Source organism: Siphateles boraxobius, unplaced genomic scaffold (genome assembly GCF_051911475.1).
Source record: "Siphateles boraxobius isolate OS27281-9 unplaced genomic scaffold, OSU_SipBor_1 6, whole genome shotgun sequence".
Classification (NCBI taxonomy): Eukaryota; Metazoa; Chordata; class Actinopteri; order Cypriniformes; family Leuciscidae; genus Siphateles; species Siphateles boraxobius.
The window spans coordinates 7769971-7782112 of NW_027509186.1; the positions used below are offsets into that span (position 1 = coordinate 7769971).

Consider the following 12142-nt stretch of genomic DNA (forward strand, 5'->3'; position numbering starts at 1 on the left):
CAGGATGCTGAGGGTGGTCCCCACCGTGAGAGGGAGGTGTTCACCGCTTCAGACGGTGCCCGTTCTCTCACGGTGCCCTCAGGGGTCCCTTCTGCCAACCCCGCCTTCGTGTCGGGGTGCAGACGGGCCCAGCGAGCGCTTTCCCGAGGGATGCTCGCCCCCTCTGAGGAGGGGTTTAGAGCAGTCAGACCAGTCGTCCCCTGCCGGTGCGCCGTTACAGGGCGCTGTGTCTGCTGCTCAAAATATTCCAGAGGCCAGCCTCGAGAGGCTGGTACCCTTAGTAGATTTTCTGGCAGAGTGGAATAGTCTTCCAAAAATATCTCAGTGGGTTCTGCATTCGATAGAAAGGGGTTATGCCATTCAGTTCAGATCTCCTCCTCCTCGATTCAACGGGGTCCTGCCCACCGTGGTGGGCCCCGAGCAGGCTCTGGTAATGGAACAAGAGGTGAAAACGCTCCTTCAAAAGGAGGCTATAGAACGGGTTCCTCCTCCAAGCGAGGAGTCAGGTTATTACAGCCGATATTTCATCGTTCCAAAGAAGGATGGGGGGTTGCGTCCAATTTTAGATCTGCGCCTATTAAATCGTGCTGTAGCCAAGCTCAAATTAAAGATGCTTACGCTAAAGCAAATCGTGTCACAAATCAGGTCCGAGGACTGGTTTGTCACGATAGATCTGAAGGACGCATACTTCCACATCTCCATCCTTCCGCAACACAGGAAGTTCCTGAGGTTTGCTTTCGGGGGCGAAGCGTACCAATATCGTGTTCTTCCGTTTGGCCTAGCTTTATCTCCCCGCACGTTCACGAAGTGCAGGGACTCCCGCTGCGGCTCCAGGGCATTCGTATACTGAACTACATAGACGATTGGTTGATTCTCGCTCAATCGCAGCAGCAAGCGGCTCGGCATCGCGATGTCGTCCTCGCACACATCAAAAAATTGGGGTTGAGGCTGAATGCCAAAAAGAGTGTTCTATCTCCATCACAGATAACATCCTTTCTGGGGGTACTATGGGATTCTGTGGCAATGCGGGCTCGCCTGTCGCCTGCCCGCATCGCTTCGATTCTCTCAGCTGTAAAAAGAGTAAAGCTAGGCCAGTTGCTCACTGTAAAGCAGTTCCAGAGACTGCTGGGTCTGATGGCAGCAGCGTCCAGTGTTATACCCTGCGGCCTGCTGTACATGAGACCATTACAGTGGTGGCTCAGGACCAAGGGGTTCTCCCCGAGGGGAAACCCCCTCCGCGTGATCAAAGTTACACGGAGTTGTCTCCGTGCTCTGGTCATGTGGAGGGATCCTTGGTTTCTGTCCCAGGAACCTGTGTTGGGAGCTCTTTGTCGTCGTGTAACGCTAACGACAGATGCTTCCCTCACAGGCTGGGGGGCGATCATGAGTGGTCGCCCAGCACAGGGTCTGTGGCAGGACCATCATCGATTTTGGCATATAAATTGTCTAGAGATGTTGGCAGTGTACCAGGCTCTGAAGCACTTCCTGCCAGACCTGAGAGGTCATCATGTTCTTGTCCGGTCCGACAACACATCGGTGGTCCCCCGATTGCTCTGCTCCCAGGAGTTCTGGAGAGGGTTCGCCGGGACGGGGTCAGTCTATTATTGGTAGCCCCGTTTTGGCCGGCCCGAGTATGGTTCACGGACCTAGTGTCTCTTCTAGACGGCTCTCCTCTGGAGATTCCGATCAGGAGGGACCTTCTCTCTCAGGCGAGCGGGTTGATACTTCACCCCCGCCCAGAGTTGTGGAAGCTATGGGCTTGGCCTCTGAGGGGGCCCAGCTCGTAGGGGCTGGGCTCTCAACCGAGGTTGTTGAGACCATCCTTCATTCCAGAGCTCCTTCCACAAGGAGGTTATATGCCTTGAAGTGGAGGCTCTTCACTTCTTGGTGTGGAGAACACCTGTTGGACCCAGTTAACTGCCCAGTGGGTGCAGTGCTGGAGTTCCTGCAGGAGCGTTTCTCCTCAGGGCTATCCCCCTCCACACTAAAGGTGTATGTGGCGGCACTTGCTGCTTACCATGTCCCTTTCAGTGGAGTCTCTCTGGGGAGACACCCATTTATAACTTGCTTTCTTCGTGGTACTCTGAGGCTGAGGCCTGTAGTCCGCACGAGGGTGCCAGCTTGGGACTTAGCTATTGCCCTAGAAGGTCTTTCCCTAGCTCCCTTTGAGCCTATTGAAGAAGTTGCTGATAAGTTTATTACTTTGAAGACTATTTTTCTCCTTGCCATTTCTTCTCTTAAGAGAATCAGAGATATTCAGGCTCTCTCGGTTGCTCCTTCGTGTTTGGAGTTTTCACCTGGGATGGTGAAGGCTTTTCTCCACCCCAGGCCAGGTTATGTCCCTAAGGTTCCTACCAATGTGACCAGACCTATAGTTCTGCAGGCCTTCTGTCCTCCTCCTTTTACATCATCTGATCAGGAAAAACTTAATCTGCTCTGCCCTGTTCGGGCTTTAGATGCTTACGTCCACAGAGCTGCCCTGTGGAGAAAATCAGAACAGCTGTTCGTTTGTTTTGGACCACCTAAGAAGGGGTCCCCAGTGTCTAAGCAGAGGATGAGCAAGTGGGTGGTTGAGGCCATCTCACTTGCCTATGAGTCGGTTGGTCAGCCTTCACCTTTGGCTGTCCGAGCTCACTCTACCAGGAGTATGGCGGCTTCCAAAGCCTTATTGTCAGGAGTCTCCCTCCAGGACGTTTTTGATGCGGCAGGCTGGTCCTCACCGCATACTTTCGTCAGGTTTTATGACCTAGACCTCAGCTCCACCCCTGGGGCGCAGGTGCTTTCGGCTGAATTTAATCTTTGATTCACACAGTCGGTCACTTGCTCTTATGGCGACGTGGGTATTAGCGTTCCCGCAGCGTTTCACGCAGCTCGACGTTCCTGAAAGGGAACGTCCCGGGTTACGTATGTAACCCTAGTTCCCTGAAGGAACGAGACGCTGCGTGTCGTTGCCATACTCCCGGCATTCCCTTGATCGACTTGCTTCAGACTTTTTCCAGAAGCTGTCGCCATTGTGTTCAGGGGTGTGCTTTATAGTTTCCTGGTCGATGACGTCACTCGTGACGTTCCTTCTCGCCATTGGGCTGATTCCATACGTGCTTCATGACGCACAACGCAAGAGGCGTTCCCGCAGCGTTTCACGCAGCGTCTCGTTCCTTCAGGGAACTAGGGTTACATACGTAACCCGGGACGTTCACTCTTACATCCAACAACAAAAATCCTGAGTTGCTTACGAGACATTCTTGTTGCTATAGCTGTTCCAGCCTGGACAAAATGGCAGACAGTGTACAACGTGATCAGGGCGTGGACTATGCTAATACAGCAGAGTCCATAAACAGTCACACAAAGTGTATTTGTACCCCCATTTCTTCCCAAGAGATCTCAAATTGGTACTGACACGCTGTCTGTGAATCTGCTTTCTGTGCACGTGTTTTGGGTGTGTGCACAGAGAGCAACTTCACAGACACCTCGCTGTTGTAGATTTTTTCTTATTTTGCCTATAATATTTATACTCTAGCGAGTCTACACATCGACTTCAGCCAAGTCCACTATACTCTAGTGAGTGTACACATCGACTTCAGCCGAGTCCCCTAACTATACTCTAGTGAGTCTACACATCGACTTCAGCCAAGTCCACTGTACTCTAGTGAGTTTACACATCGACTTCAGCGAGTCCCCTAACTATACTCTAGTGAGTCTACACATCGACTTCAGCCAAGTCCACTGTACTCTAGTGAGTTTACACAATCGACTTCAGCGAGTCCCCTATCTATACTCTAGTGAGTCTACACATCGACTTCAGCCAAGTCCACTGTACTCTAGTGAGTCTACACATCGACTTCAGCCGAGTGCCCTAACTATACTCTAGTGAGTCTACACAAATCGACTTCAGCCGAGTGCCCTAACTATACTCTAGTGAGTCTACACATCGACTTCAGCCAAGTCCACTGTACTCTAGTGAGTCTACACATCGACTTCAGCCGAGTGCCCTAACTATACTCTAGTGAGCCTACACAAATCGACTTCAGCCGAGTGCCCTAACTATACTCTAGTGAGTCTACACATCGACTTCAGCCGAGTGCCCTAACTATACTCTAGTGAATCTACACATCGACTTCAGCCGAGTCTCCTAACTAACTTGCTGCGCGGCAATGATAACCAACAGACTTCAGACAATGCCTTCGAATATGCTTTAATCACGGCCGGAGGATCTCAGACAACTTTCAGAGAGAATCCCACCAGCAAAAGGAATACAACAGTTTTTATAGAATAGGAGCATGGCAAAAATGACATGAAACATTACATAATTTCCCTACAATTTGATTGGTTCTTCATATGAAAATGCTTCTGTTACTAGGTAGAAGCAACTTAGAGCTCAAATGATTAAAAAAATAGAAAGGGATAGAAGTTCATTTGATTACACAATATGTCATGAGACTATTCTAGACAGTATATTTTTGATATTGTCTAGCCAGTATCTCAGGATTTTCCACTGGTTTTGACACAATCTTCATTTTGGACAAAAATACATTTTGTCCAAGTGTGAGAATTTTAGGCCTAAAGGAGAAGTAAGGTTAGATGTTAGATTTATGATTAATTTGATATACAGTTTACTATTCTATTCATTAAAATATCGCTCTTGAATGCTTTAAAAAGGCATTTAATTGGCTGATTAATATGCCTTAATATAATTTATTTTGTTTTCTTTTGGCTTTAGGGTGAAATGTGACCGGTACATGCTTTCATATGATGTTTAGATCTGTCTCTAATGCAATAGGAAATAAAATTAATAATTTCTAATAAGCTTGGTAACTACACATTAAGGGCATGTTCTGTTCACCATCCACTGGTGAGGGGTTTCATGTGTTGAATATTTAGAATGAGTCTCATGAATCAACACCTGTGGTCACGCATAAAAAGTGTCCATGACTAAATGAACTGCTCTTTGTTGATGGTGTATGGTGGATAAGATGAGGGTGGAGTGGGATTTGTGTGTGTGTGTGTTTACATAGGCTGGTGCTCAGGTAACACTCAGGACAGCTGTCCTAACAGGCACTAAGACAGACCTATCATTAGTAGTGGGTGCAACCAGATTCCAGCAGACTTAAAAATCTGCCTCTCCAACACGTTTAACACTTCCTGTCCTCTTACTGTCGCCTTCACTGTAAAATGCAATAAGTTGACTTTACTTAGAAAAATGTATTAATTTTTAATTGGCACAACTTAATAACATTTGTATATAAAACTTGTTAATCAAGTATACTCAAGTACTGTTGAATCAAAATCATTAGTTGTGTTAACTTCTCATTAGAGTTCACATTACTAGGAAAATATCAGGAAACCGATTGCCTTAAAAAGAGCAAGTAAAGTGAAATAGGAACAGTATGTGGTACTGACAAATGCTTAGATAGTATAGTTCACTTACACAAGAGTTCTAGTAACTAAAAAATAACTGTGGTGAGTACCTGATCATTTAGTTTAAATAAATGTAATTGTTACCACTGTTGTGTTTTGCATGCTCAATGTTGAAGTCTGTGTGACTCAAGTATGATCTGTTACAAGATTGTCACAAATATAGAGAGATTATATAAACTTTAGGACATAAGTGTTAGCAACAAAATTATAAAAGATAATTAATTGACATGAAATATAGTTATGTTATATATCATTTATTAAGTGCGTGCCCAAACAAAGTGATCACGAATCGCCATAATGGTGTCTAAAAATATTTTAGGAAAATCAACATCAATTTATGAAGTCACTTATGTGATTTTCTCTCAAATTTTTAGGGTGAAAATCAGTCCATTAAGAATTTTCCCACCCTAAAAACCGCACTCAAAGTCAAACCAATCAATTAATCTTGGGTTTTCTGAGTAAACAAAGCATAGCATGTGAATAGTACAGATTACTAGATTTTTACAATTAAGTTAAGACATTAAGTAAAGTAAACTAAAACGTTTTAGTTAGAATCACTGTTGGATTTTACAGTTCACAACTCTCTCTTTCCCCAACTATCCTGTTCCAGTCACATTAAGTCATGGCACACTTTCCTGGCAGATGAGCTGTGCAGTCAGCACAATCTTTGACATGTGATAACATGAGATGAAAAGCAGGACATATACAAACGGACTTATTATTCTAAAATAAAATATGGAACATTAGGCATGCCTGCAGGACATGGCTGTAAATTGAGTGCTCTCTATTTGCAGCATAACTTATGATTACACAATTGTATGGTCATTATACTAGTACGGACAAAATCTTTTTCTACCTTCAACTAAAAGATATCAAGTGTAGCAAGCCATAAGGACACATAAAGGTTCCAAATAAAACTACAGTTTCTATGAAACTATACGTTTCAAAAGTACTTTTTTGAATCTGTTCTAACTATATACACATACACACGTATTGCTTTCTTGAATGCATTTAAATTTACTGAAATGATATAATTATTTCTGCCATTAGAACAACCTCTAAACATAAATAAAATAAAATGTCCACATAACTCACCCCACACTGTTTACACAACAGATGTGAATTATACCTCTGTGATGCAGTGTTGCTTGTAACCACCCAGCAACATCGCAGAACACCCTAGCAACCCAAGCAATGCTTTTAAAACACTTATCAAAATCTTAGCAACTGCAGTGCAACACCCTGGCAAACACCTAGAAGTGTGGCAGTGGCTTTTCTTTGGTTCAAGCTCAGTTTACTTCAGTAAATGTAAAAACCTAGTTATTCACTAACAATTGTGATTTTAATAAGTGTAATGTTGCCTTGCGAAAGTAAGCAATTACTACAGTAGTGATGGTTGTAAATACTGTGCGTGGGAGGCCTTCCAATTGCATCAGTGTATTCAACCTTAAACAAATATAAGAAGCTTTATGCAAACCCAAAACATAAGAAAAAGTTTTGTACCACAAGGGGAATTGCAAGAGCAGGAATTCAAGGTTGCTATATAGGAATATTACCTCGCAATCTTAGACAGACCGCAGAAACCAGCAACCCTTTCCTGTCAAATGGGACTGTCAGACTGATAAAGGAGGGAAAGAAATGAGAGACAATACAAAACACAGAATAGAGAGAGAGAAAGCTCAAGTTACAGGAAAGCCCCTAACTCCAGAGGAACACAAAAAAGAAAACAGAATTAGTGAGAAGGACAACGAATCTGACTCATTTATCCTTATCACCCTTTTCTCTCATGTATTTCTCTGTTTTTTTATTCTTGGTTTTCATCCTTCAAACAAGCCCCATCTTTTTTTAGAGCTATATTCATGACGTGTGCATCAGATCACAGGCCTGATGTTTATGTCTGATGAGTTTGAAGTGGTTAAAGGGGTAAAAGAAGAACAGCGGGTGGAGATGGTGGGGGATGAAAGCAAGTGATTGGTGAGATCAAATAATTTGGCATTTGATGCTGGCAATGAATTAACAACAGGTCTAAGACAAAAACTTTGAAAAAACTAAAAAGTGAACAAACAGCTGTCAGAGAGTTCAAACAACCTAATTGTTCAGAACAAACAGAACGAAGTATCCTCAAAATGTTCAACCCCCTAGCGAGAACTTCTTGTTAAACCTTTGAGTTAACAATCTAATGCATGAAGCCAACAGCAATAACAACTAGGCTATAAAAATACCACAGAACCTAGTGCAACATGTTCCTGGCTCAACATCTGTTTCGATCCAGGAACAACATTCCAATCAACCAATCAGATTTGGGGGACACGTTTATAGTTTATCAAGGCTTACAACCAGGGTTAGGTGCTTCTACATCAGTGTTGTCATTTCCCTCTGATTTTAGGGATAACTTATAGGTAGGGTTAGGTTTAGGGCGAGAGATTGGGTTAGGACTACATTTTTGGCCAGGAATGTTGTTCCAGGATCAACAAAATACGTTGAACCAGGAACGCATCTAACTCTGCCAAATCAGGACGTGCTAAAATACCACACATAGTCTGAGCACAACAGAAAAATGCGAAAGGCATTTGATATAAAACTTCATCATGTTTTAAAGAAGATTGGCTTGATTAAGTGGTGGATATAACGGATGATGGGCACAGAACGGTAACAAACCTCTGAGCGATTTACAATTACACATCCACCACCGGTGTAGCGGGAATTTCAGGAGGTGGCAAAAAATGAGAAAAGGATCACTCAGTAAGAAAAAAAAAATAGGGGGAACATTGATAAACGGTAATAATATGTAAGGGATAAAACTGTGTATCACTATGAAGGAATTTATTTTTGTATTGACTGCACATCATCCCACTCAATTAAATAAATAGACATTTTATATTAGTGTGAGTTTAAAGCTGCAGTTTTGGTGCTCTAGCAGTTAATAAACAGAACTGCATTCATCTTGAGGATGAACAATGTAGCTGGAGCTACTTCTCTCTGTTTATGTCTATGACGAGTCACGCAGGCACTGGGCTACTCCTCAGTGGTACGACCCAAACCAGTCTAAAATAGTCCCAATATAAACACTTATTATAGGTGAACCATAGTGATTCAGGATAAGACAAAAACATGGTTTGGAAAATGGATTCATGATGTACTCGCTTATTGTATACATTTTGAAAATTTTGAACACAAAAAAAGTTACGGACTGCAACTTTAACTTATTTTAGCATGTGGACAGAAAATGAGCACAGATTGAAACAAGAGACATGAGACTACCAAAAATCGGGAAATAGATACATTTGTGGACAATCAGGTTCCACTTTATTTCGATAGTCCACTTTAGACATTCTACTAACTATAAGTAACTTTGCAACTACATGTCAACTAACTCTCATTAAAGTATTAGTAGACTGTTATGGTGAGGTGTTAGGGTTCGGGTTGTAGAATAAGTTGACTTGCAGTTTCAATGTTACAATGTTACATTTAGCTGACGCTTTTATCCAAAGCGACTACAATTGCTATATATGTCAGAGGTCGCACTCCAAAAAAAAAAAATCACCATACAATACTGTAATGAATGAATAGGACATGATGTTAGATTATATCTCTAAAGCCAGAAAGAGGACACCTCCAAGTTCTTACCTTGCCTCATGATGAACTTGTACACCTCTTTGCCAAAGTAGTCCTCATCTTCAGCCTGCAGAGGGACAGTGTTCAGCTTCATTTCTTCGCTCAGTTCAACAGTGCTGTTGTACAAAGAAAGCAAGGAATCTGGGATCTTCTGTCCATCCTCGTCTATCTCAGATTCTGGCTCTTTGGCCATGCGCAGTTTGCTGAGGATCTGACCACGGATAGCCTCTATGCGTTTCTTCTTCACCACCTCCAGGTCCAGAGTCTTGCAGGTGGACATACTGCCCGTTCCAGCCACCATGCAGAGCGCGGTCAGTACCAAGCAAACGAACCTCATGGTGCCAAAGCTGTGCCCAAACTGTCTATTGGAACAGTTTTAACAGTTTTATAGGGAGAAAGGCTCACCAAGAATCTGTAATTGACGTAGAGCCTTTGGATCAAACAGACACAGTAGTGTTGCAGGTTATGGAGGTGATGCTACCTGATGATGATTCTGGAAAGCACCTTGAATAATAGCCAAAAGAACAGCTGATGTCAGTCTAATATGGGAAATTCCTGACACATCAGCTGTTTCAGAGCTCCATCCGAACAGCACAGTGCACTATAGCCAACTGGAGCAACCACTCTCCCATATAAACAAACTTAGAGACACACAAAGACCGTGCAATTAGTAGACTACACAATTAACATATGAAAGCATAAATCTGTAAACAAAAACATATACACACATAAACAGAAACGCTTTTCCTTTTGGCAAAAGTTTATCACAGACTCACTGCTAGCAGACAACACAGAAATGCTTGTTCAAATCCATGACTGACTATTTTTCTCTCCTCTAGTCTCTCCTCTAGTTTCCCACTGTGAAAACATGTAGAGGTCCGGATATAATGGCACGTCTGTAACCTTGTTTTCTCACTAACTTCCCTCTTTACTCAGTTTTATTTTTACTCCTCCAAGCTTCTCTGGTCTTGATGCTTTACTTGATGTTTTGTCATCTCACACAAAAAAACTTCCAAATAAGTCTTGCTTAACTATTTCACTAAACCAGACAACCTCATCTTGTTGCATCCTGCATTCGTAACAAGACAAAGGGCTGTGTCCACTTCAGAAATCTTAGATTGGTTTTCCGGAAGCATCCAGATAATCAGATAACAGTAATACTTTTAATTAACATGCAAACATCATGTTTGGAAAAAATATGCTTTTAGAGCTCTGGCAATCCTGTAAACCATTCAAAACATAGTAAAGACGTTTAAGCAAGTTTAATAACTCTATGCAGAGCAAAGGCTTCACAATCCATCAGTAAAAATAAGTAACAGTGTTTTTTAGATGTTTAACATGGCTCTTTAAAGACTACAACCACGTTTTCTCTCCCAATAAGTTTTTCCCACTACAAAGGCAAGTGGAAAGATTAATTTACATGGCTAACCAAACACACTGCTCTCATACACATCTCATTTCACTGAGAGGAAATGAAAGGAAAACAGATCCTCTTGGAAAATACCCTGACGTTTTGGCCCGATGATGTCAGGAAAATCAAACTGACCACATCCAAACCACGAGCTTCGAGTGACAGATGGAGTAAACAAAAAGAGTGAAACAAATGAACCGTCCATGAGTGCCCAGGTAGTAAGCACGTGAACCGCAGCGGTGACAACAGTAAATGAAGTGCAAATGTTCCTTCTCTTCTCGACCTTCTTCTCTTCTGTTTGTCCACTTTAATGTCTTTTGGCTTCAGTAAAAAAGTCCTTCAGACACTTCTTGTCTCCTGTACAGCACTCTTTATATCAGCCCCCTCTTGTAACACACTCCCTCTCTTCGCTTGTCAGAGCTTGCTAGTGACTAAATTAATTGTGAGAGCTTTACGTTCCAATAACTTCTCTCTCCCACTCATGCTCACTCACTTGCTCTGTTTTTTCGGGTTGCAGTTGCTTCACTATAGAGCCGAGAACTCTCCGCCCAGGAAATGAGACTAACAGACTCTCTGAAATCTGCTCCTCACACAGCACTTCTCTTATGCTGGCCAGGAAGCCCTTTGCAGCTTTTGGGGGACACACATGCACAAAAATACACAGTGAAAGGACAGACAGCTAAATAACATGGGCATGGCACTAACGTCTGGCCAAACAAACCACACACCTTGTTAAATGAGTGCCAAGGTAAGATGATGACAGGCACACTGGAATGCTCTCTATTATACAAACACACTCCCAAACTGAACCCCGACGAGCTGCACAACAGAACACTGTTATGAAGGCCATTTATGTAATGCGGTGAGCTGATGTTTACTTTGCTGTTTATTTTCTGGCCTCTTGATTGTCATTAAATAGATGTGAAGCTGAAATATTAGACACATGTGATCCAAATCCACATTTGGCTGGCTTAAGCATTAGACATTTTTTAGGAGCATCACGATTTTTTCTTTAATAACAATGTCCTCTCTGTACTGAAAGAGCTGAAGTAGCTTGCGCATTAACAGGGTTGTTTATTTTAATTATTCAACCTGCACAACACACCATATCAACTCTCTAGAAACCAGTTATTTGCATGTTCTCAGATAATCTCACTGCTTGATTAAAGGGAATCTACAGTATAGAATACTTTGCTGGAAAATAATTCCATTGTGCATTTCCACAAAGCATCCATAACATTAGTAAAACTTTAGCACGGTTTTCATTTGGATTTTCTTTGGTTTGTTTTAAATGTCAGAAAATGAAACAGATTCACATATTGTGTTTTCTGAGTTTTGGTAAGGTATAGAGACATAGGTATAAAGAGACTATTTCTCATAAAATAAAGCAGCCTCAATATGTTTTGACAGCATCCATTTTCATGTGTGCCTGGCACCCCCTTGTGGACCTGAAGAGCAGTTAAATCTGCTGATTTCAAGTCTTGTCAGTAAATTCATGCAATTTCAAATACCTATTACTACTAAATAATGAACACTTACTTGTCTTCCACTGGTCAGATAAACAGATAGCCACACCACATCAGACTCAAAATATCTTTGAAAGCACCACAGAGTAATATCCTAGTGTTTACTTCTCAGGACGTTACACTAGTATTACCTTACTTGTATGCATCTCGGCATGTTGGAATAGGATGAAGTGTT

At 42.4% G+C, this 12142-nt stretch overlaps 1 protein-coding gene across 1 annotated transcript in view; it reads right to left on the reverse strand.

Annotated features, from left to right (window-relative positions):
* Nucleotides 1-11103, reverse strand: part of tgfb1a (transforming growth factor, beta 1a) — a 43683-nt gene extending 32580 nt beyond the window's left edge. Inside the window, exon 1 of the mRNA XM_077207579.1 lies at nt 9043-11103. Coding sequence (XP_077063694.1) covers nt 9043-9367 — 325 coding nt within the window. The 5' untranslated portion in view covers nt 9368-11103. The remainder of the gene's footprint in view (nt 1-9042) is intronic.
* Nucleotides 11104-12142: the final 1039 nt, after the last annotated feature.